General features: G+C 38.2%; 1 protein-coding gene across 3 annotated transcripts in view; it reads right to left on the bottom strand.

The window, feature by feature from the left end:
* LOC131544660 (serine/threonine-protein kinase Nek11-like) overlaps positions 1-21,873 on the bottom strand; it is a 53,367-nt gene extending 31,494 nt beyond the window's left edge. For 2 of the 3 annotated variants that reach the window (XM_058783036.1, XM_058783037.1), the window contains exons 1-4: positions 15,171-15,397; positions 12,223-12,347; positions 11,327-11,417; positions 11,043-11,152 (exon numbers count right to left, since the gene is read on the bottom strand). In XM_058783036.1, coding sequence (XP_058639019.1) covers positions 11,043-11,152; positions 11,327-11,417; positions 12,223-12,347; positions 15,171-15,297 — 453 coding nt within the window. In that variant the 5' untranslated portion in view covers positions 15,298-15,397. Of the gene's footprint in view, positions 1-11,042; positions 11,153-11,326; positions 11,418-12,222; positions 12,348-15,170; positions 15,398-21,685 lie in introns of those variants that run through there. The other variant, XM_058783039.1, reaches the window with a different exon arrangement.
* Between the last annotated feature and the right edge of the window lie 4,659 nt (positions 21,874-26,532).

Below are 26,532 nucleotides of genomic sequence, written 5' to 3'. Positions count from 1 at the left end.
TATGCACATAAACTATGATGGAGACACATTTTACATAAATCCCTTGATGTGCAACAAAAACCTCACATGACTCAATAGAGGATGTGATTGGATAACTGGGTAACACTTTACAATAAGGTGTCATTTGTTAACATTAGTTAATGTATTAACTAACATGAACAAACAATGAACAATGCATGTATTACACTATTTATTCATCTTTATTAATCTTTGTTAATGTTAGTTAATGAAAATACAATTGTTCATTGTTTATTCATGTTAGTTCACAGTGCACAGAGGTGGGTAGTAACGAGTTACATTTACTTCGTTACATTTACTTGAGTAAATTTTTTGGGTAACTAATACTTTTAGAGTATATTTAAAAACGGGTACATTTACTCTTACTCAAGTACATTTCTAGTGAAAAAACGGTACTTTTACTTCGTTACTGTGGGCGACGCTCCTCTCGTTACTTTATCTTAATGCATTAAAAATCCTTCAATTTATTCCAAGCGTGCCCGTCTACTTTTTTTTTTTTTTTCTGGGCAATGAGCGATGCCCGTTCGCGAATGATTCATTCTTTTGAGTCAATTCTGTTCGAAGGCTTGATCAAACCAGTTGGCAGACCAGTGAATCGGTTCGCGAATCAGTTTGAATGATTAGTTCAGTTCCCTGCCGCTGTAACATCAAGAGCGTTGAAGACGTGGAAAGGCTATTGCTAGCTATGAAGATCTTTATTAGACGAACACCGCGTGTGCTGTCGTTTCCACAGGTATAGATTCGATTACAGTACACGATACCATGACATTACCAGTTTGTTGTACATGTACCTTCTATACAATGTATAATTTATTAATTGTCACAGAGTATGAAATAAACACCCGCCAAACCTGTGTTAGTTCCAGGAGGAATGCCTTGCCAAGACACAATTAATATTGATATTTTCACAATATTTACGCTTGCAGAAATAAAGGCTACATTTGTTTACATTTTGCAGAACAGACGGAAGAAGTGCATTTGTTTCGTTATGTTCAGATTTGTTTCGTTATGTTCAGAGAAGGCGATTAGTCACCAGAAGAGACAGACGGCAGTGCGTAAGTGTTTTAATACTCATTCTTAGCTCTGTTGTTTAAATTAATTCCTTGTTGCTAGGAAAGAATAGTTCGTTTCCTACCTATTTCTATTCTGCTTTTTCGTTGTGGTTTATATTTTTGATTGCACTAACTGATCATTATAATAACTGCCCTTTAGCTTAAACTCCTTTCCTGCACTTAAGTGCGAAGTGTTAGTTTCGATTTGAGCCATTGGCCTGCGATTGGCTGGTGGTTGTGCTAATTAAAAGCGACCACAGCGACTGTAAAAACTATTTAAACTGTTCGGGCACTGTTAGACCCCGGGAGAAGGCGATTAGTCACCAGAAGAGACAGACGGCAGTGCGTAAGTGTTTTAATACTCATTCTTAGCTCTGTTGTTTAAATTAATTCCTTGTTGCTAGGAAAGAATAGTTCGTTTCCTACCTATTTCTATTCTGCTTTTTCGTTGTGGTTTATATTTTTGATTGCACTAACTGATCATTATAATAACTGCCCTTTAGCTTAAACTCCTTTCCTGCACTTAAGTGCGAAGTGTTAGTTTCGATTTGAGCCATTGCCCTGCGATTGGCTGGTGGTTGTGCTAATTAAAAGCGACCACAGCTTTTTTTTTTACTCTAGACTGTGTATTTGTTTGAGGTGTGTGCGCTGACGTGGAAGCGTCTGCGGAAGCGTTCAGCCGTCGTGTTCAGCCTCCTCGTGTGAAGACCGAGGAGTGTAAAGACCTGCAACTTTTTCCTGTGCGACTTGAACCGAGCAACGACACCGAGCTACACACTTAAGTATCTTTTTCCTTCCTCACTCTGCTCTCCTATCCTCTTTCCTTCTACCTCTATCATGTGTCTCCAAAACATTCCGGTTCTCTCTCAGCCACGCTCTAACATCACTCGCAGACGGCAACGTAATACTGCTAACCTACGCCCTATCTCTACATCTTCCACTACACCTCTGGCTTTCTCTGTGGGTCTCTGGAATTGTCAGTCAGCCGTCAACAAAGCTGACTTCATTTCTGCCTTTTCTTTAAAATCCACTCTCAGCATCTTGGGCTTGACTGAGACCTGGATTCGTCCAGAAGACTCAGCAACCCCAGCTGCTCTCTCTACTAATTTCTCTTTCTCTCATACTTGGCGTCAAGTTGGTCGGGTGGGGTACTGGCCTGCTCGTTTCACACAATTGGAAATACTCAACCCGCTCTACCCTTTGCAATTACAACTCATTTGAATGTCATGCCATTACTGTATCAGCTCGATAAAACTCCAGATTGTGGTAATCTACCGTCCCCCTGGACAAATTCTAGCCACCTTCCTAGAGGAGCTGGACGGGTTGTTGTCCTCTTTTGTGGAGGATGGCATTCCACTCTTAGTCTTTGGTGATTTCAACATTCACCTAGACAAGCCTTATGCTACAGACTTCCACTCGCTACTAGCTTCATTTGATCTCAATCGCCTTACCACTACTAGCACGCACAAATCAGGCAACCAACTTGATTTAATTTACACACGCAATTGTACTGCAGATAACATTCTGGTACAACCGCTACATATCTCGGACCATTTCTTCATTACATTTACACTACATTTTGCTACCCGTGTGCCACCAACCCCCCTACCGGTTACTTTTAGACGAAACCTGCGCTCCCTTTCTCCTTCCCATCTTTCCTCTGTGGTATCCTCCTCTCTTCCCTCACCTACCCATTTCTCATCTCTGGATGTAAACGCAGCTACTGAAACTTTATGCTCTACCTTAACTTCTTGTCTAGACGACATTTGTCCTCTCTCCTCTAGGTCAGCACGGACTGCCCTTCTAACCCCTGGTTATCTGATGTTCTTCGTGAACATCGGACTAAACTCAGAGCGGCAGAGAGAAAATGGCACAAATCAAACAACCCGTCGGACCTGAGTAGGTATCAGTCTCTGCTCTCATCTTTCTCTGCTGATGTCCACACTGCCAAATCCTCACATTTCCACAACAAGATCAACAGCGCTCCAGACATGCGTAATCTCTTCAGAACATTTAATTCTCTCCTCTGTCCCCCTCCACCACCTCCCACCACTTCTATTACAGCTGATGACTTTGCTACTTTTTTTACAGACAAAACTAGATCGATCAGTGATCAGTTCTCACCTCCACGCACACAGGACCCCCAACCAACCACTTCCACTGCTAAACCTCCCATTTTCTCCTTCTGTCCCCTGACGGAGGCTGAAGTATCCAAACTTCTCCTCTCCAACCATCCTACAACATGTCCTCTTGACCCAATCCCTCGCACCTTCTGCAAGCAATCTCTCCCACGCTCTTACCGACACTCACACACATCATCAACACATCCCTCCTCACAGGCATCTTCCCCACTGCGTTCAAGCAGGCTCGGGTAACCCCACTGCTCAAAAAACCTACATTAAACACTTCTCTTATAGAAAACTATAGACCTGTCTCTCTCCTTCCATTCATAGCGAAAACACTTGAACGTGTTGTCTTCAACCAGGTCTCATTGTTTCTTTCACAGAACAACAAACTGGACGCTAAACAGTCAGGTTTCAGGAGTGGCCATTCAACTGAGACTGCACTTCTCTCGGTCACTGAAGCCCTGCGAATTGCAAAAGCCCATTCCAAATCATCAGTCCTCATTCTGCTGGATCTATCTGCCGCGTTTGACACTGTCAATCATCAGATACTCCTCTCCACTCTCTCATCACTGGGCATCGCTGGAATTCCACTTCGCTGGTTTGAATCCTATCTCACTGGTAGGTCTTTCAGGGTGGCCTGGGAGGAGGTATCCAAAGCACATACACTGGTCACTGGGGTTCCTCAGGGATCGGTTCTTGGACCCTCCTCTTCTCCACATACACTACATCACTGGGTCCCATCATACAGGCACATGGATTCTCCTACCACTGCTATGCTGATGACACACAGCTCTATCTCTCTTTTCAACCAGATGATCCAACGGTAGCTGCAAGGATCTCAGGTTGCCTGGCAGACATCTCGGCATGGATGAAAGAACATCACCTCCAGCTCAACCTGGCAAAGACTGAGCTTCTTGTCTTTCCTGCCGCTCCAACTCTACAGCATGACATCACGATCCAGTTAGGTTCATCAACAATTACCCCATCAACTTCGGTCAGAAATCTTGGTGTAATCTTTGATGACCAGCTGACCTTCAAAGACCACATTGCAAAGACTGCTCAATCTTGCAGGTTTGCACTACACAACATCAGAAAGATCAGGCCCTTTCTGACGGAGCATGCTGCACAACTTCTTGTCCAGGCCCTTGTCATTTCTAGGCTGGACTACTGCAATGCTCTTCTGGCTGGACTTCCATCAAACACAGTCAAACCTCTACAAATGATTCAGAATGCGGCGGCACGACTGGTCTTCAAGGAACCCAAAAGAGCCCATGTTACACCTCTCTTTATCTCATTGCATTGGCTACCAATCGCAGCTCGCATCAAGTTCAAGACACTGATGCTTGCTCATAGAACAACCACAGGCTCAGCACCCGCCTACATGCACTCACTATTAAGAATCTACATCCCCTCCAGAAATCGGAGATCTGCTAGTGAGCGACGCCTCGTGGTACCATCACAAAGAGGCTCAAAATCACTCTCCAGAACATTCTCGTTCACCATTCCTGGCTGGTGGAATGATCTTCCCACCCATATTCGGAGTACTGGATCCCTGTCAATCTTCAAGCAACAGCTGAAAACTCATCTCTTTCGACACTACTTGACTTCAACCTACACATAAAAAAATAAATAAATAAAAAAAAAAATGTTCTCCTTACTTATTCCTTCCCTTGCTAGCTTGTACTTATTTAAACAATGCCTGAGACTTGGTGTTACAAGCACTTCCTTTGTCGAATTGCCTCTTCAAGATGAATCGCTTCATGTGTTCCCCAAATTGTAAGTCGCTTTGGATAAAAGCGTCTGCAAAATGACTAAATGTAAATGTAAATGTTCAGATGTTCTGTAGCGGTCATGTGAGGAGTCTTCACTCTTCTCCGTGTCAGAGGTTATATACATTTATAATACATAAATAAACTTTAAAATATAATTTAATTTAACTCAGTGATGCAAATCAGAATTTGTATCAGCGGTTACTCCAGTTTTCAGAGTCATATGATCCTTCAGAAATCATTCAAATATATTGATTTATAACCAGTGTTGTTGAAAAAAAACAAACAAAAAAAACAGCATATGCTGGTATGGTATGTTATGAAGCTGGGATGCTGGTTTGTGCTGGTCATGTGCTGGTCTTGAGCTGGTGCTCAAACCAGCATCCCATGCTTCAAAACATACCATACCAGCATATACTGTTTTTTTCAACAGGGAACAGTTTTGCTGCTTAATATTTTTTGGAACCTGTGACATTTTGTTCAGGATTCTTTTATGAATAGAAAGCTAAAAAAAAAAAAACAGCATTGATAATAAATCAGGCTGATAAAAATTCTGATTTGCATCACTGAAATAAATTACATTAAAAAAAAAAAAACATTAAAAGTATTTTGAACGGCAGTGTGTGTGTGTGTGTATAAAAAATGTATCTAAATATCTATATATCTAAATAAAAATAGACTATACAGTATTCAGTATATCCAAAGTAACTAGTAACTAACTACTTGAGTAGTTTTTTTATCCGATACTTTTTTACTCTTACTCAAGTAACTATTCAGACTATTACTTTTACTTTTACTTGAGTAAATATTTCTTCAAGTACTTTTACTTTTACTTGAGTACAGTTTTCGGGTACTCTACCCACCTCTGACAGTGCATTAACTAATGTTAACAAACACAACTTGTGATTTTAATAATGCATTAGTAAATGCTGAAATTAACATTAACTAAGATTAATAAATGCTGTAGAAGTATTGTTCATTCTTAGTTCATGTTTACTAATGTTGTTAACTAATGTTAACTAATGAACCTTATTGTAAAGTGTTACTGATAACTGGACTCATTGTAATCATTAAGAGTTGGTTGTAACATTTTTAATGAACTGTTACAACTATCCCCACCCCAAACAGCCATAACATAGCTAACTGTTTTAGCATGTGGGGTTTAAGTTAGCATGAATGCAAAGTATCAAATTAAACTAGAGAAACAGCTACTTTAGGTTATGCAAGTCAAAAGGTTGTATCTACAACACAATGATTGCTAGGCAAAAAATAATCTTAATGAAAAATATTGGTTTCTTTCCTGAAAATCATTTTTTGGTCATAAAATCTACACTGTTGCTCACATTCACATGCCACTTCTTCTGTAACATAAAAAATGTGAATGGAGTGCATGATACTGATGACATGACCACAGCCCTTTTCTGACTTGTCAAACTGACCGTGTTACAACTAACCCTGTGTTACAACACTCCCCGGTCTCCCCTACACAATTTTTAAACCACTCAAAAAAAGTACAATTACTGATAAAAACTACTTAATTACTGTAACGTGAGTATTTGTAATTCGTTACTTCACACCTCTGACAAAGGTTTTTTTTTTTACACACACACACACACACACACACACACACATATTTAATTGACTTCTTTAATAAATTGCATTGACTGCTTGTAATGAGGGAGAGGCTGATTCTGTGTCAGAATCCATATGCAGAAGTTTAATTAGGAATCACATAACAATCCCAGTCGTGAGGCAGAATTCGGAGTCGTAGTCACAGGCAAGGAGTCAAAATAACAGTACACAGTCCAACTGGCAAACAAACAAGAGGGCAATCCAAAAGGCAAAAATCCAGAGAAACAGGCGAAAAGTCATACACGTAGCAAACAATACTAGTCAAAGGAAACGCTCAGTAAGACAGTGAAACTGGCAATACTTCGCAAGGTCTGTTAGCCTGGCCATGCTTAAATAGCTGCCAAACAGAAAGTGATCACAGAAGCAGCAGAGGGAGTGGTACCAGTCAGTACTCGGGCGAGGGCTCCCTCTGCTGGTGTGGCGTTACACTGCTCTAAAATGAGACACCAGTGTTTCAGGAGTTTAGGACACATAGGACACATGCTTATTTGATAACTGTTTTATTTCCTATTTGGATTATTCATATGCTATATTTTTTTTTAAGTTATCTGTTTTTTCCAAGGCATTGTTAGATGCCAGTGTTTCCTGTCATAGCTATGCAAACATTTGATTTCAAAACCAGTATCATAGCTTTTACACTATTTCTTGTAATGATTTTAAATCTGCATTTAATCTCAGAATGATGTCAAAGTAAATAAGAGGAGTTAAGTCTGATTTTGTGGTGGCTGTACTTTAAATTAAATTATTACAGGGCTCTGTGGAATGCTTGATTATGTGGCGTTCCAAGGTCTGCTATTGCCCGATAACAAGTGGTGATAGCTAATAACGCAGCCTCATCGGGGTAACTGAAGTCAGCGCTATACGCTTACAAGGAACAGTTTTTCTTGGTGGAAGCTTTGCGTTTGGTGAGCTAATAAAATATTAAAACTCAATTCAATATTATGTGTACAATTTCTTAATTCTGTCATCCCGGTATCGTGGACTCACTCAGCTGCTGCCATTTTGTTTTGTGCACTGTAATTGATTAAAAGATAACTAAAAAACTAGTACTTGTCACGCCCCTGGACTGTTTTGTTGTGGTTTTTGCTCCCCATGTGTTCCCTGTGACCCAGTTTCTCCCCAGTCTGATTGTTAATTTGATTGCAGGGGTGTCTCCTTAGTTCCCTCGTTATCCTGAGTTTAAAGCCCCAGTCTTTTCAGTTTGTCTTTGGTCGGTCCTTAGATGTCTTTTGTGTGTGTCTACACCTGTTCCTTGCCTGTTGAGTCATTAAAGACTGTTATGTGATTATCTCTGTGTCTCCTCGTTCCGTGTTCCTAAGAAACGTGACAGAAGAACCGAATGAAATGCAGTAACCTCTGTGTTTTCCCTTCCGTTTTGTTTCCGTGTTTTACCCAGTGTTTTTTGTTTCCGTTGTGCCCCATGGATCCCCTCATCTGGCCCGAATTCCTCCTCCTCCTCCTCCTGCTGGAGCAGGGGGACAGATCTCTCGAGGACCGCAAAAGACTGTTCCTGTGTTTAGCTAACGCCAGCAGCTACCCGGACGACGCACTCTGCTCATTCTTTGATGCAAGCTTGACAGTGCCCACCACGAGGCAGCCAGCCGTGGACGGTGTGTGCGCTGAGTGTAGCTCCGCCCCCTGCACCGCGGCTGATGGTGAGCTGATTATACATCTGGGGCTGCTGGATGTGGAAGGGGATCTGATCGATTGGGAAGCGGATCTGGAGGTCGACTTTCCCCCTCTCTTCTCTCCGTTGTCCCCGCTGGTCCCAACCAGCCCTCCTTCACCTACGCTGGTCCCAGCCAGCTCCGCGCCTCCAGAGCGCCCTTCAGTGCCAGCTCCCCGAAGGCGTCCTCCAGAGCGCCCCCCCAGTGTCAGCTTCTGTTCCTGAGTTCAGTCCTGGAAGCCCGGAGGCTCACAAATGCCCACCGTCCCACCCGCTCCTGCCTCCTCCACCGCTGTCGTCTGGCAGCCCCTCCGCTCACCCTCAGCCCACCATCTATGCGGTGCGAGCCCCACGGGACGGCCATCCTCCAGCGTCACCGGGACTGGAGTATCCCTCACTTACGCCTCCAGCCTCCAAGGCCCAGACTCCGCCTCAGCCCGTTGACCCAGCGGCTCCACCTCGGCTCCTAGCTCCTTTGCCTCCACCGTCACCCGTCTATCCATCATCTCCACCGGGCTCCCTCATCCCCCCGGCTCCGCCTTGGTCGGGCATCGACCCGCCATTGCCGTAGGACTCCACTCCACCGGCTACACCTCGTCGCTCCGTCCCACCGGCTCCGTTGGGCTCCTTCCTCCCGCCAACTCCAACTTGGTCCTCAGTCGCTCCAGCTCTGCCGCGGATCTCCGGGAGCTCCGCCTCCGCCTCGGTCGCCAGAGCCCTCGGCTCCACCCTGGCCCCCCGGATCATCAGCATCCCCCTGGCTCGTTGGCTCTCTGTCTCCGCCTCGGGCTCCTCCACCACCTGCTCCGCCACCATTGGTCGGCCCCCTGGAGTCGGTGGCCATCTCTCCTCCATGGCTCCTCCCTCCTTCGTCGCCTCCCTGGTCTCTGTCTGTCGGCCCCCTCTCGGGTGTCCGTCCTCCTCCTGAGCTTCCGCCATTGTTCCCACACATCCCACCCCTCTGTTGTTCTCCCCAGTCGGATTGTTAATTTGATTCCAGCTGTGTCTCCTTAGTTCCCTCGTTATCCTGAGTTTAAAGCCCCAGTCCTTTCAGTTTGGCTTTGGTCGGCTCTTAGATGTCTTTTGTGTGTGTCTACACCTGTTCCTTGCCTGTTGAGTCATTAAAGACTGTTATTTGATTATCTCCATGTCTCCTCGTTCCGTGCTCCTGAGAAACGTGACAGTACTGTAAGTACTAGTACTTCATTATTTATGTGGTGGAATGTTGTGCAATTAAAAAGGTTTGACTGTACCATATCCCTTAAATATCCATCTTTGAACTTGCCGCTTACTAGCAACTGCTTTCTTCTTGGAAGCTTTGCGTTCAAATATTTCAACTCAGATCAGTGTTTTGTGTCCAATTACTTTCTTTTGTGGCAAGCAGCCTGTAATAAGCGGGATAATGTACATCCAGCCAGGTGTTATTGCAAAATAAAGATGTACATTATCTCTTACTTATTATAATCTTAATTCAAGTGATGAAAGATTTTGAAAGTGTGTTGAGCACTACTGTAAGGTTAGCCCTGCCTGCTTTAAATGTTTCAAAATGATTAACAGTTGAAAATTTTAGAAAAGTAATCAAATGTAATAAGTTACATTACTTTAATAAAGTAATTGAAAAGTTACACTACTTATTACATTTTAAATCGGGTAACTTGTAATCTGTAACCTATTACATTTCCAAAGTAACCTTCCCAACACTGTTCAGGACCAATCTGCACCTTATTGATGACCCGTGGCGTTAGGCTACTGCATCTGTGTCAGCGCGTGATGTAATAAAACTGAAACTCGTTAATAAACGTTTTTTATTTTATTCATTTTATCCAATCCGCCTTCATTTAGCAAGTGCACTCGCGTATAAACAATTTTCAAGTTAAACACTTTTTGTTCCATTCAGTTGTGGATGCTGCTGATTCACCGAGACCGCCGCGGCTCAGCAAAGAGACGTGCGCGCGTGTTTTCTTTTAAAAAAAGTTTCCCCAGAAATACTTAGCTATTTAATGCATTTTTTCTTGCAAACTGTATTATCAGCATAACTATTCGAGTAAAAGGTATGGCATGATGCCATCCTTCTAGAACAATGTGCATTTATATTAAAATTGTAACATAATTATCAAGTTTAGTTATTCTTATTTCTTTATTGCAAAACGCTAAAACTGGCACCGTTTTGGAGAGAAATGGGCTCTCATTTTAACCCATATCATGGTTTGTGATGCTGAACTATGAGTTTATAATGGTGTTTGTATTTGCACTGTTCTAAACGTTAATATTTTAAGTGCAACAACAGCATGCTGTCTCAGTGGCACATAATTTTAAATCTATTTTTTTCAAACTTTATGATTTAAATGGAGATGATTGTACTGGGAATAACTTTCATCTTTTCTTCAACTGAATACTGTTTCTGTGCTGTTTTGATGTATTTTAAAGAGTTGGCAGTCAAAATTAGGTGGGGTGGGGTGAATGACCAGCGCTTCGAAACCACGACTGAGGTGAGACCCTTGAGCAAGGCACCTCAACTGCTCCCTGCAGCAAAAAATAAAAGATGGCTGCCCATTGCTACTTGTCTGTGTGTTTGTTTGTTCACTACTCACTGCTGTGTGTGTGTGCACTTGGATGGGTGAAATGCAGAGCACAAATTCCGAGTATGGGTCGCCACACGCTACGTCACTTTCTTTTACTTTCAAATGCATTTAGCAATAAGATCAGCTCCAAAATAACCAATGCCAAAATTAAAATGAATGATTTGCGCAGAGTATGTGTGTCTACATAAGACACTCACCTGCTTTTCTTCAAAATAGCCAGTGTGCTCTTTCTGTGTTTTCATCGTATTGTAAAGATCTCCTCCTGCACAATACTCCATCACAATATAAAAGAGTTTGGCTTCAACATCTAAATAAGAAAATGACCAGTCAAACATTCATTCATTCATTTAATATCTAAACAGTATGTGTTCATTTGTGTTCATTTTATGTTCTGTTTAATTTTGGGAGAAAAATAAAACATTTTAACTTTGTAATAAAGAAAAAAAATATTTCCTTTGTTCTAATATTTAAACAAACACACCTTCAAATGATTCCACATAAGAAACAATATATCCGCAGTTCATTCTCTTCAAGATCTTGACTTCCTGTTGGACTTTGTCCAGCTCCTTCCTCTGACGGGAACAATTGTAGTTGTTTTTTTTTTTTGGTTGTTTTTTTTTTTAGCAAAAGATGAGCTTGCATTTAATAGCAACTGAAAAATTGTAACTTTAATAGCTTTTTAAAGTGTCATGAAACCCTAAAACACATTTTTTTTGAGCTGTTAACATTTATGAATATGTTGTACATCAGTGAAAACAACAATAGCACTCATTATGTCTATTATTATTATTATTATTATTTATTTTTTTTATTTTTATTTTTATTTTTGGAGCAATTTCGTTCTTCTAAAAGCAAAGTTGAACCAACATCACGAAAAGTGACGCATATGCGTTAATCTGGAGTGGTGATTGGCTGCTGTGGCTGGAGAGAGCGTCTATGTTATCAGTTTCTGCTGAACGGCGCGATGAGTTTAACAACACTCGCTGCGCAGATCATAGTTCATATCCGGACTGGAGCAAACTGTTTCAAGTTTTTGTGAGCATATTTCATATTCTCTCGTGCTCCAAACATGAACCAGCACCGTTTACGTGCACATGTGATGTCTTCTTCAAATGAAATATGCGCAAATAAGGGCGCTGATACAGCGTCTGATCATGAACGCAATGAGACGACGGATTATTGTGTTACACAGCAAACAATAATAGACCGAAAATTCAAAGAAGAGTAAACAAAAAGTAACTGCCTTTATTCTTTTTATTTTAAATGTATTTTAATTGTTTTTGGTTTCATGACACTTTAATAGCAAACAAAAGATGTAATTAATATGGTCAATGATTAAGTAAATTCTTAATTTAGTAAATGCTTAATTGTACTTACATCTCTGGAATTCATCTGTTTGACTGCATAGTGATCTCCATCCGTGTCTGTGACCAGAAACACTATTCCTGAAACCCCTCGTCCAAGTTCTTTCTGCATGGTGTATCCATGTTTATCTAACACTCCTATAATCAAGATTTAGAGTCATTTCTACAAGATATATTTACCACTAGAGAACTTTTGGAAACTTTGAATCAACTGAACCAATTGCTTCGCAAATGCATTTATTTAATTGTTTGTTTGTTTGTTTGTATACAAAACCCCATATGGTGACACCTGCTGGTCAAATTGTGTAAATGCAATGAAAACTCGTTTTAAACAAGCATAAAAACACCTTTTACAAAACAATTGCAAATATTCTCTTGAAAGTATAATATATTGAATGCAATATGCATGAAATACTATTAAATATTAATTGTCTGTAAAATATTTTATTTCATTTATTTGTGGGGATTGATTTGTGTGTTTTTGGGGGGCCTAGACGAATAAGAGACAATGGTAACACTTTACAATACAGGTGCACTAATATACATGGATTTATTCTTAACTAATGCACAGATAATAATGAGTTAATACATGACTCTAAACCATTCATTAACGATTACTACATCAGCAAATGATAAAGAGTCTGTCTGATTAATAGATTAAGTAATATATGAATTGCTATTAATTAAATGTGTCATCATGTATTAATTCCTTAGTATTACCTTACTGTATAGTCCAAATGAACGTGTTACAGTAGTTATCACAATGGGTCAATGCTATGCATTTCAACTTTCAGTTGTCTGCTTTAATTAATCATTAATGATTTGCAAAGATAGCATTTTGTTATGACTTTACTTGTTGAGGCACATGACTATTAACTCATTGTTAAGTAATATGCCATTATGGTTTTGCTATCTGGGGGACAGGTCTGTGGGACTGTTTGGACAGTTGCACAGTGAACGTAATGTCAGAATATTTTTAAGGATGGGTAAGTTGAGCTGCACATGAATATTAGCACACCAGAATCTGAACTACTGGACATGATAGACCATTCCAAATCCGTTCGTCCTTCGTATTGGAAGTAACACAAGCCCTTGGAATCAGTCAGAAATAGAAATGAGCATCAATTTACTGTCAGAGATTTATTGTACCACATAGTGTCGTGCCAAAATTCAGTGTAGACAATATCACTGATTATTTTGGCTTTATTGTCTTTGGTTGTGTCGTGTCGCATCGCGCTGCTCTCGTCAGATGTAGAATCAGTGATAGACAGAAATACCAGTCCCAGGCTGCATGTTCTCAGTGTCCTGCCTTTGAATTCTAGAACTCAAGCTTCAGCCCGATATATTCCTGTGCCATAAACAACAAGGCACTGGATGCCTGTTCATCTGGTACAGTGGAATTCTAGTTATATATGGCTTGAAATCGAAATCCATGGCTAAGTGTGTATGTCAAAACCAAAATGTCATTTTTAGTTAATAGTCATGTACCTCAACAAGTGAAGTCATAATATAATGATATCTTTGCAAATCACTAGCTAATGATTAATTAAAGTAGGCAACTGGAAGTTGAAATGCATATCTTTGACCCGCTGTGGTAATTAACACATTATTTTCTCTATTAGTTAATACTATATTGTTAAGGAATTAATACATGATGACACATTTAATTAATAGCAATTCATATATTACTTAATCTATTAATCAGACAGACTCTTTATCAGTTGCATTGTGAGTCATGCATTAACTCATGATTATCTGTGCATTAGTTAAGAATGAATTATTGCATATTTGTGCACACGCATTGTTAAGTGTTAACGTATCATTAAAGTCTTAAAATGTATACATCTTATTCGAGATCAGGAAGGAACGTTCAGACTGTCACTCTAAATGTAATTATTTTTGTATCTAATTGGAATCTGATCTAGATGATTGACATTCCACATTGTAATAACTGCTCAGATCCATTATGTTTGTCCTGTGGTAATTTTTCATTTTCTGGAATATCTGCATTGGTTTCTATGGCTATCATAATGTGTTAGGCCAAACAACAATAACACCCAGTTTGATGAGGGGTCTGCAATTAAGATACTGTCTTACAACATAAATGTGTAGCTACCACGATGAATTATGTCTAATGAGGCAGAAACCAGTAGGTTTTCATATGTGACTTTATTCCATGCAGTCGTTTCCGCCTTTTAAAAGTCCCCTTTTAGAATGCTATGTGTTAATAATGTATATATTCATAAAGAATTATATATATAATTCTTTACCGGCAAGTTGTAAGTATTTATGCAAAGTTAAAAGTAAAAAGTGCAATGATATGTCCTCCCCTGACTGCAGCCTACTCTCATCTACCATTAGCCCCTTTCACACATTCACTTTCATGCAGCTTCTTTTGGCCCAGAGACATCATATTAGACTACTTCAAAATCAGAGCCGATCCTCCCTATACGCAGAATATGCAAGCTGCGTAGGGCCCCCGAAACACCAGGGGGCCCCCTTGCTCTCAAACGTGTTTTAATTTTAGTTTCGTTTTTGAGTTTGGCCAGCGGTTATGAAAACATGAATGATCATTTCTTTTAATCCGGTGCGCTGTCACCCTCTCTACGTATAAATCAGTCAAACCATGTAATGTGAACGTAGTACAGATACTGTTTCTCGAGTGAATCCCTCCGCCGAACTTCTCTGGCAACACAGTTTTGCGTAGGACCCCCAGAAGTCTGGGATCGGCGCTGTTCAAAACGAACTACACAATGTGGAGTAAATGCGTCATCTGTGTCAGAATGTTATGATTGACCACTTTGAATTTCAATTTCAATTTTACCGGTAATTTTCCAGTAAAGTCTGTAAGTGTGAAAGGGGCTATTGTCATCAGATTGTGATTTCTAAAATTCAGTTTTCAGTGTATGCTGCTGACATAAAACAAATGTTGCTCGAATTCAATATGAAATGAATACTCACTGATCACACTAGTATCACTGCTGTGATCTGATGCACTGCTGTCATGACTGGCACTGGAGAGTCTGCGATTCTGAGCCATCTTCAGAAAAAAGAAAGAAAAAAAAAATCTTAATGAAGTATCCATCATATTTACAGTTTAAATATTATTGATGAAGCCCCTTTAATGTGCAACATATAAAGCAGTTGAATAATGTAATATCTCCTTAATTCTGTGATATGTTATTATTGAATTGCCAACACTAAAGATGGAACTTGAAGGCTGTTTTTGTCCTCCTTACAGAGCTGATCCTTCCTATACGATTAGGGCGAAAAAGTGTATGAGCCAGATTTTCTCTAAAACCCAAGTTTTTTTTTTTTTTTTATATCGGAGACCTACTTTTGCGAACTAGTCCTAGGTTTTTTCACCTGATCAGAACCAAACTACTGCATAAATATTCTCTGGACACTGAATATCAATAATTATAAAAAAAAAGTTGAAATATTGATTTTCGCGTGAAACAGTATGTCAATTAACGTCTATGCTAACGTTAGCCAAATGTTATTTGAAGCGTTTGATCGACTTGAAAATTGGTATGCAGCATCTTGGTCCAAAGGGGCACAAGTGTATATGAGGTCATTTGCGTATCTCAAAAAACATGGCCGTGATTGGCCAATGAAATTTAAACACCTATTAAACAAGGTTAACAGAGGTAAATCGGAACGAAACTCGGTGGGCATGTTCAACTCATGGCCCTAAAGGTCTGTAAGAATTTTGAAAGAAATCTGCCACTAGTTGGCGCTAATGAGCTTTTTTGGCTCTGTAATCACGTGGCCTTTCACAAATCCACACAATATGTATATCATTTGATAGATCTCCTCAGTCTGAACAACTTTGCCTCAGAACTACTGCTGTCAATCAAATCATTCATTAATTATACAGAAATATGTTAAAAACCTACTTTTGCGAACTAGTCTCTGGTTTTTTGCTCGATCTTGAAACCACTGCAGTAATAATCTCTGGACTCTCTAGATCAATAATTATGGAAAAAAATGTTGAATTTTGTCCTTTGGTTAGCTATAACTGGCTCATTTAAAAAGTGGGCGTGGCCACACATACCCAAAAGCCTATAAAACCTAAACGAAAACTCGAAACTTGTTGAAAACATGTGTCACATGACTCTTAACAATCATGCAACGTTTCATGGAGATTGGACCATAGGTGACGCTATAACAGTTAAAAAGGCCTCAAAACACAATATTTCTATTGAAAATGACCATGTTCATATATTCATAAAAACACATGATCTTCATGTCATATGATAGATCTCATCATTCTGAACAACTTTGCCTCTAGGACTAATGTTGTAAATCAAATCGTTTATTAATTATTCAGAAATATGTTAAAAACCTACTTTTGCGAACTAGTCTCTGGTTTTTGCTCAATTTCGATCAAACTACTGCAGTAATAATCTCTGGACTCTCTAGATCAGTGATGGGCAAACTTGGCCCTTCCAGGCCACTTTCCTGCAGAGATTTGATCCAGCCCTGATAAAACTCACCTGCCTGTATCCTTCTAGTAGTCTTGAAGACAATGATTAGCTGGTTCAGGTGTGTTTGATTAGGGTTGGAGCTAAACTCTGAAGGAAAGTGGCCTGGAAGGGCCGAGTTTGCACACCCCTGCTCTAGATCAATAATTATCGAAGAAATGTTGAATTTTGTCCTTTGGTTAGCTATAACAGGCTCATTTTAAAAGTGGGCGTGGCCACACATACCCAAAAGCCTATAAAACCTAACGGAAAACTCGAAACTTTACTAAACTTGGTGAAAACATGTGTCACATGACTCTTAACAACTATGCAAAGTTTCATGGAGATTGGATTATAGGTGTTGCTATAACAGTAAAAAGGCCTCCAAAAACACTTTTTCCATAGTAAATGGCCTCAAATTGCAATAACATGTTCATAATATTCACTTATACACTATATCTTCATATCATAAAATAGATCTTCTCATTCTGAACAACTTTGCCTCTAGGATCACTGCTGTCAATCAAACTGTTATTTAAGTATTTGAGATTATTTTTAAAAAACTGCTTTTGTGAACTAGCCCTCAGGTTTTAACTGAAAATCAATAAAAATCAGTGCAGTACTATTCTCTAGACTCTCTAGGTCGATATTTATCAAAAAAAAAAAAAAAAAAAATATGTTGATCATTTGCATTTGGACAACTATAAAACGGTCATCTTATAATATGTTCTTTACATAGTGATATACCACTATAATAGTTATAAAGGTTAAAAACACAGTGTTGTATGAGAAATTGTTATTTATAACCACTAGATGGCAGCGGAAGACCACTAATGGGCTTATTAAACTCTCAAACAGAACTGTTCATAGCTCTTCTCATGGAGATACTATAACATCACTGTTATAGCATTTAACATCACATTTAATTCAAGTTTACCATTTTGTTATGTCAGTTTTTATGATTTTGCCATATTATGATCACAGAGAAATATAAACTCTTAAAAAGAGAAGACTTGCAAAAACTATTGTCACCTGTCATTTATTTCAAAGATCTATATCAGCAATAAAATATGTGTGTATGTATGTCCTTGTATGAGTGTCTCTCTCTGTGTGTGTGTGTGTGTGTGTGTTTTTGTGAGACTATTGTCCATTTTCGATGTGTTTCACTGTCAGCTATACAGGTGCATCTCAATAAATTAGAATGTCTTGGAAAAGTTCATTTATTTCAGTAATTTAACTCAAATTGTGAAACTTGTGTATTAAATAAATTCAATGCACACAGACTGAAGTAGTTTAAGTCGTTGGTTCTTTTAACAAATCTCAACTAATTAGAATACTTCATAAGACCAATAAAATAAACATTTTTAGTGAATTGTTGGCCTTCTGGAAAGTATGTTAATTTACTGTATATGTACTCAATACTTGGTAGGGGCTCCTTTTGCTTTAATTACTGCCTCAATCCGGCGTGGCATGGAGGTGATCAGTTTGTGGCACTGCTGAGGTGGTATGGAAGCCCAGGTTTCTTTGACAGTGGCATTCAGCTCATCTGCATTGTTGGGTCTGGTGTCTCTCATCTTCCTCTTGACAATACCCCATAGATTCTCTATGGGGTTCAGGTCAGGCGAGTTTGCTGGCCAATCAAGCACACCAACACCATGGTCACTGAACCAGCTTTTGGTACCTTTGGCAGTGTGGGCAGGTGCCAAATCCTGTTGGAAAATGAAATCAGCATCTCCATAAATTTGTCAGCAGAAGGTAGCATGAAGTGCTCTAGAATTTCCTGGTAGATGGCTGCGTTGACTGTGGACTTCAGAAAACACAATGGACCAACACCAGCAGATGACATAGCAGCCCAAATCATCACAGACTGTGGAAACTTCACACTGGACTTCAAGCAACATGGATTCTGTGCCTCTCCACTCTTCCTCCAGACTCTGGGACCTTGATTTCCTAATGAAATGCAAAATTTACTTTCATCTGAAAAGAGGACTTTGGACCACTGAGCAACAGTCAGTTCTTTTTCTCCACAGCCCAGGTAAGACGCTTCTGATGTTGTCTCTGGTTCAGAAGTGGCTTGGTAGCCCTTTTCCTAAAGATGTCTGAGTGTGGTTACTCTTGATGCACTGACTGCAGCTTCAGTTCACTCCTTGTGAAGCTCTCCCAAGTGTTTGAATCAGCTTTGCTTGACAGTATTCTCAAGCTTGCGGTCATCCCTGTTGCTTGTGCACCTTTTCCTACCCAAATTCTTCCTTCCAGTCAACTTTGCATTTAATATGCTTTGATACAGCACTCTGTAAACAGCCACACCTTTCAGTAATGACCCTCTGTGACTTACCCTCTTTGTGGAGGGCGTCAATGTTTGTCTTCTGGATCATTGCCAAGTCAGCAGTCTTCTCCATTATTGTGGTTTCAAAGAACAAGAGATACCCAGAATTTATACTGTAGGGATGGTCATTTATTGAAACTCAAATGTAAATATTTTAATATTTTGAGATACTGATTTTTGACTTTCATGAGCTGTAAGCTCTAATAATCAAAATTTAAAAAAAAAAAGTATGTAATGTTTTACTTTACATGCAATGAATCTAAAATATATGAAAGTTTCACTTTTTCACGACATTCTAATTCATTGAGATGCACCTGTACATCCAGGTTGGCCTAGACCCTAAAAGCATACCACCTTAGGCCTTAAAATGCTTGAACCCTGGTGATCACTGCTTGCAGCTATATTCTTAATTTTAGTTTTGTTTTTGGTCAGCGGTTGTGAAAACATGAATGTTCCTTTCTGTGCACTGTCACCCTTTCTACGTAACATCCAAATCAGTCAAATCATGTAACGTCATATACAGTCTTCATGCCATTCTTGCTCGATACTAAAAAAACGAGTTAAAAGTGCACCGAGCTGCAGTTTCCCAAGCTTTTTCCATGTGTACAATTCAAGACGGAGTGAAACACGGACAAATATAGGCTACTTTGTGCTTTGTATTTTTCAAAATGTCCATCTTGGTGAGTTTTCAATTAACACAGCCAGTTATGTCTTAAGTGAACGTAAATTTTATTATTATAGATATGAATTGCTTTAAACTACTAAAGAGTGTTCTTTAAATTGTCTAATATGCTTGATTTTTCGATGAGCTGAGAGATAACTGGAAATCTATTTAATGTGTGTGTGTGTGTACTGGTTTTTGTGGTTTACGGGGACAAAATTTGTATAATAACATGGGTATGACAGAGGTATTACAATTTGAAGGTGGTTTATGAGGACACTGCCTATGTCCCTGTAAAACAAAAGGCTTAAAAAACATACTAAATGGTGTTTTTCTTTTGATCTAAAAATGCAGACAGTCTCCTGTAAGGGGCAGGTTTAGGTGTAGGGTTGGTGTAGGGCAATAGCACATAGAGTTTGTACAGTATAAAAACCATTATGCCTATGGAGAGTCCCCGTAAACCACTAAAACAAACATGAGTGTGTGTGTGTGCAAGACAAGTGTGAAATGTTATTTTAGACCTAGCTTCTTAGAGAAAGATTTGCCAAAACAGTAGTAAAATACTAGTCAGTATCAGTGCATTACGTGACAGCATGTCTGACATAATCTGTCAATCAAACAACAAACAATACAATATACTCTGGTGGTGTGACCTGACCATGTTTTGCTACATACCTTGGTGGTGTGAAAGGGAAATTACATTAATAATAATAATAATAAAACCTCATCATTTATTGTAGACAATTTTTAGTGATTTTAGAACACTTTTACTGAAAAGTACATGTCTTACATGGATTTCTAAAAGCAAATTTCTAAGTCTACATAATTGGAATATGTGCAAATTCCCATATTTACATGTGAATGTGGTTATTGATGTGTTAAATATGAAAACATCTCATCATCTCCCCTATAAGGAACACTGGCCCAACACTAATTGCCATGCTTGTTATGGAAAAGCACTTCCTCGGTTGTTTTTAGATCATTGCCTTTCGAAATCCATATTTTTCACTAATTCTGTCCCAACAGGAACATCGGGTATCAGATTTATACTGGCGTAAACGTACCGCACCAGCAGGCCAATCAAATATCTGCGGAAATGTGTGAGTCATATCTGTGAGACAGGAACACGGAAAAAAAACAGGAGCAGGAACAAGGAACAAGGAACACCAAAATAAAGCTTTCTGATTATATGAATTATGCTTTACTCCAAACGGATCAAACTTCCATATATTTATATTGGCTATATTATTGTCATGGTTGCCTTCTGTGGCAAAACAAAGAACAAGGAGATGAGGGCAAAACTAAAAGTAAACAGTCTTTAATCCTTCAAAAACGGGGAAATGCAAGGCAAGCATAGACACAAAAAAAACACAACATCAACATATATTACCGGACGCTAGACACAGGAAAACACAGGGCTAAAATACTCAAACTAAACTAGATATAAACAAACACAGCTGGACACAAATGAACTAATAATGAAACAATAAGGACAGGAACATAACCAAATATGGGCAAACACGAGGATAAACTAAGTCAAAGGGAGCACGTAGAGACAGAAAACACACACAAACAGTCCTTGGGCGTGACAATTATATATTACATTTATATATTATATTAATATAAAATGTTAAAATTGAAAACATTGAGCTAAATAAAAGCATCGGAGTGCATACACCCTGTGGCATCACACATCCCGTCTATTGAATTTAATCTTAAATAATGAATAAATAAATGTATTTACTTATTTTTAATTAATGATAAAAACAAACAAACAAAAAAAAAAAAAATAGTGATCACTTAGACAAATATTACGTTTTTTTTTTTTTTTTTTTATTTTGTTAGTTATTCCAAACAAAGCCTAATTTAAAACAGTATTTATTTATTTATGTATTTACCCACCCACCTCCGGGAGTAGTCTCGATTTCGTTTTTGACATTTTAGAAATAAGGGTACAACTTTTTTGTAAACACAAATTCACACAAATTCTCACCGTTACAGTAACACCAATGCATACACTAACCTTGTTGTAGTCCTGATGAAGGATGCTTACAAATGAAAGATGCAATGAAATAGATAAAGCTCAAACTTTACATCCACGTACCAAAGCAGGAGAACTTCTTGCTTTACAGCGTGATGAAAACTAAATAGCATTTAACATGCACAGAACCTACCCACTTTAGTTTCAAAGCACCTGTAACATACATAAAAGACTTCCTCCTTCTTTCTCTTGTATATCTTTCTCCTCTTTATGTCCACCCACAGTTGCGACTTTGAACTTCAGGTTTTTGGGGGGCAGGGCCTTATTTCCAGAATACAGATGCATATTTGGGCTTGTTACTGGATGGCACATATTTGTTGTTGTTTAGTGTGATGATATTTATCTATCCATTTATTATTATTATTATTATTATTATTCATTGCATTTATGCTTTGATGAGATGGTTGTTGTTCCTTGAATAACATGCAGGAGTTGGGCATTTTGACAGTGACTTGTGACAAAGAACAAAAAAGAACAGCTTTTTTGACAGAACATAGGCCTAAAAGAAAGCTTCAACAAAATCCCTATCAGTTGTTTCAGAGTGAAATTGTTATTTTTAAATAAGTAATTGATAAAGATATTTTAAAAGTTATTTTTAAATAAGTAATTGATAACGATATTTTAATTATATTTTGTTAGTTTATATTCAACAAAACAAGTCATTGCTTCACACAACAGCTTTATTCATGATTCATCTTTTATTTTTCACAGCTGAACTTCAATAACACAGAATTAACAGCGTATTAACCATATTTCAGTGAACATACATATAGCCTACAAGTAAAATCACAGAAAACACATTGTGCCAGTGGAAAATAAATGGTTTAAAATATAAAAATAAAAGTTTGAAGAGTTAATGTACTTAATTAGTAAGACTACACAATAATAATGAGAGAACACATATCATCTCAAAACATTTAAAATGCTCTTCTTCATGGCGACGACTCTTTCCACCTGCCTCACGGTAGTCCAGACTAGAGGGAAATGCTAGTTAGCACGGCTTAATTGATAAAACAAAAGTTCACCTGTACCTATTTAACGTAATCGTATGACTTCACGAGTCACTGATCTTCACGAGTCTTTGGTCTGCTAGTGCTGCTGCGGGAGGAAAATACTAGTTTACTGGGAAAGTGAGCAAGTAAAATTACAATAATATGTACATGATGATGAAGAAAACTGTACACATGTATTTTAACGTATACCTACCAATTTAACATACTCTCAGGACTTCACGACGAATCTTCCCCTGGTCTGACAGCCGCGCTGCGGGAGGAAAAGGCCAGTTAGTACAGCTTGACTCAGAAACTGAGCGTTTGCTCACATATTCTTATAAAAATGAATGTAGCTTTATATCTTGCAAACATCATCAGAATAAAATGTATAAAAAAGTTGAAAATTAAAGTTAACTTACCACACTCTTATGGGCTTTCATCTTCACAATAAATCCATCATGGTGCCATGCCATCGCATGGGGAGATGTTGGGTAACACCTAAAACCTAACAACACCTAAAATGTAACTCATTACACTCTCTGTTTTGGGGGGATGGGCATTAATAAATCAGACATTATCTTTAATCACAATTGTTGATTACTTTATTATTTATTATTCATGCAACAATGCTTATTACTGTAATAGCTGTAAAAAAAAAAGTGTTGCTATATGGATGTTAATAACTTTGTTGCTCTTATGAATGTTTTTAGCATGATTTTAGTAAAAGGTTAACTACCAAACTGAATTAATATCATTCTTCATGACCAGTGTTTGCATATTTCATTCTGTAACCTATTAGTTTTATGCTCCCCACAAATTGGAGATTTAGCAGACATTCGTAAGTAAGTATGACATTAAAACAATACTTGGCCATTTTGATCGATTGTGAAAAAAATGTAGTAGGTTGACAATGATGTCGCTGATTAGAATTTGCAAAAAATAACTTTATTGCACATATAATTAGAAAGTTATTGAACACGGAAATGTGTGAATGTTGTGAATGTGCGAATATAAAAACAACTTTACCCAAGTAATCGCGACTGGCAGAGTCGACTGTCGACTCTGCCATTACTGAATTTTCAAATATTTAAAAAAATATCCAATTATATAAAAGCAGCAGTAATTTGGCTAATATAAAATGAAATGTAAATATCTTACCTTGATAGATTAGAGAGTTTATCCATTGACACGCAGGCAGCAGGGGTTCAGATAAAAAAAAAATCGGCAGCTGGCAGCAGGAAGCGGCTGCCATTGACAGCCGGAAGGCAGTTACTGGCAGCCGGAGGGTAGGAGGGACCTGCCACTCAGTAGCAGCCAATCAGTATCGACCAACGTAGCAGCAGCCAATCGGATGTAACCGAACGTCAGCTGTCGCTAAAAACCGGAAGAGGCTGTCGCTTGCAGCCAGCGGCAAGAAGACAAATAATTGAGTATATCTAGTGATGGAAAAATTAAGCTTTGCGAAGCACCGAGGCTTCCCCTCAACTGTGTCGTAAAAAGGTTCATTACTCGAAGCTTTTCAAGACGATGCACACTAACGACATTTTGTGGTCAAAAGGTGGAAATAGCTGCCTTTGCGTCCCATACGACCCAGGCCTTTTTGGATTGTTTCAGATAATAAATCAGTTTGTGCTATGAAAATAAAACAAAGAAAGTATTAACTCTATATAAATTAATATTTTACATGTCAGTCATTGTTTTACACAATATATGAATAAATGAGTCTGTGAATAAATTTGTGGAAAAAATAGGCAAGAATATATGATTATGCATAAATGATCAAAATAAAAGAAGATTATCAAAATGGTCAGCTGAAGTGATTGTGAAGCGGGAATTAACATAAAATGAACATGCACAAAACTACACATGCATATATTTATTCGTATATTGATTCATTCTTATCAAAGAAGTGAGTGACGCTTCAGACTGCGCAAGTAGTTCGCGTTATTTGAAACAGTCATGTGGTTGTGTGCAAAAACGAAGCTTCGGACGTCACAGATCATATGGTTTTGTCAAAATGAATCAAGCACCGGTGCAGTGCTTCACAGCCAGATGCTTCATTTTTTTTGATACAGGCTTTGAAGCCCCGGTGTCGAACGTCACATCACTAAGTATATCAGTTTATAACAAATGTTAATACTTATGTAAGTATATATTATTCAGTATTGTGTATTATTTGATAAAAAGGTTTTGGTTTTTTTTTTCATTACATTACATACATTACATACATTACATTACATACATTACATACATTACATTACATACATTACATTACATACATTACATACATTACATTACATACATTACATACATTACATACATACATTACATTACATACATTACATTATATACATTATATACATTATATACATTACATACATTACATACATTACATACATTATACATTACATACATTACATTACATACATTACATACATTACATACATTACATACATTACATACATTACATACATTACATACATTATATATATTACATACATTACATATACATTACATACATTACATACATTACATACATTACATACATTACATACATTACATACATTACATATACATACATTACATATACATTACATACATTACATACATTACATACATTACATACATTACATACATTACATACATTACATACATTACATACATTACATACATTGTTTGTGTTAAATAAAGGATATACATAAACACAGAGAGATGCTTATGCCTTCATATTGCATGTTTCATTTGTATTATATAAATACTCAAACATTCAGTAAACTTACATAATGAAAGACCTGCATAAATTACAAAAAAAAAATGGAAAAAAAAGGGTTCATTAATGACGTTTATTTAAAATCATATTTTGCTGTGTTATGAAAGTTCAGTCTTACAATTGTAGTATTTAAAAAACAACAACATTGTTTTGTTCTTGTTTAAAGTAGTCTTTAAATTCGTAACAGGCTAGGTATTGTCACGGTCTCTGAGCTGTGCACACACGATATTCATACGACAAAGAAGATTGAAGAGAATGATCCATTTAATATAATGACAAGAAGGAGGAGTCCAACACACACAGGGTAACATAAGCAATAACCAAACAAATAGAACTCAAAAGGACGGCAACTAATATAGGGCAGATAACGAGGGGCAGACAGGTGAACACAATGAAGGTGATTAACTAATAATTAGACAATGGCAGAAACTAGGTCACACAGAGCACATGGGGAATGAAAACACAAAAAGTCCATAACTGTGACAGGTATGTAGTAAAAGTCAGGGCTGTACAATATAAGCCAGTGGTGTCAAACTCAGTTCCTGAGGCCGGAGCCCTGCAGAGTTTAGTTCCAACCCTGCTCCAACACCCATACTATGCAGTTTTCATTTAAGCCTGAAGGACTTGATTAGTTTAATTAGGGTTGCATCTAAACTCTGCAGGGCTCCGGCCCTCCAGGAACTGAGATTGACACCCCTGGTGTAAACAGTGTCAAAAGCATCCTGTAACATTTCCTGCTGTTGTCTCCTCCTTGAATGCTTCCGACATGGCTGATGTGCACTGCAAAACAAAAAAAAAAAAAGTAACATTACTTGTGTAAAATGGATTTTATTCACATATTCCTACCATGTGTCATTTTGGATAAGAGCAGATTCACCCACCAACTCCTTATATGGGCCATATCATGCTGAAAAGCAAAGGATAAATTTGGAAATTGATGTTTAAATGTCCAAAAGTAATACCTTTTACCAATATAGAAAAGGAAACGATATGTTGCTTACCTGGGTGAGGTCAAACTCCCAGTTAAGCGCCATATAAAGAGCATACTGCCAAACAGAATACATTTT

The sequence above is a fragment of the Onychostoma macrolepis genome, chromosome 07, assembly GCF_012432095.1.
Source record: "Onychostoma macrolepis isolate SWU-2019 chromosome 07, ASM1243209v1, whole genome shotgun sequence".
Lineage (NCBI taxonomy): Eukaryota > Metazoa > Chordata > Actinopteri > Cypriniformes > Cyprinidae > Onychostoma > Onychostoma macrolepis.
This window is presented reverse-complemented; position numbering and strand designations above follow the sequence as displayed.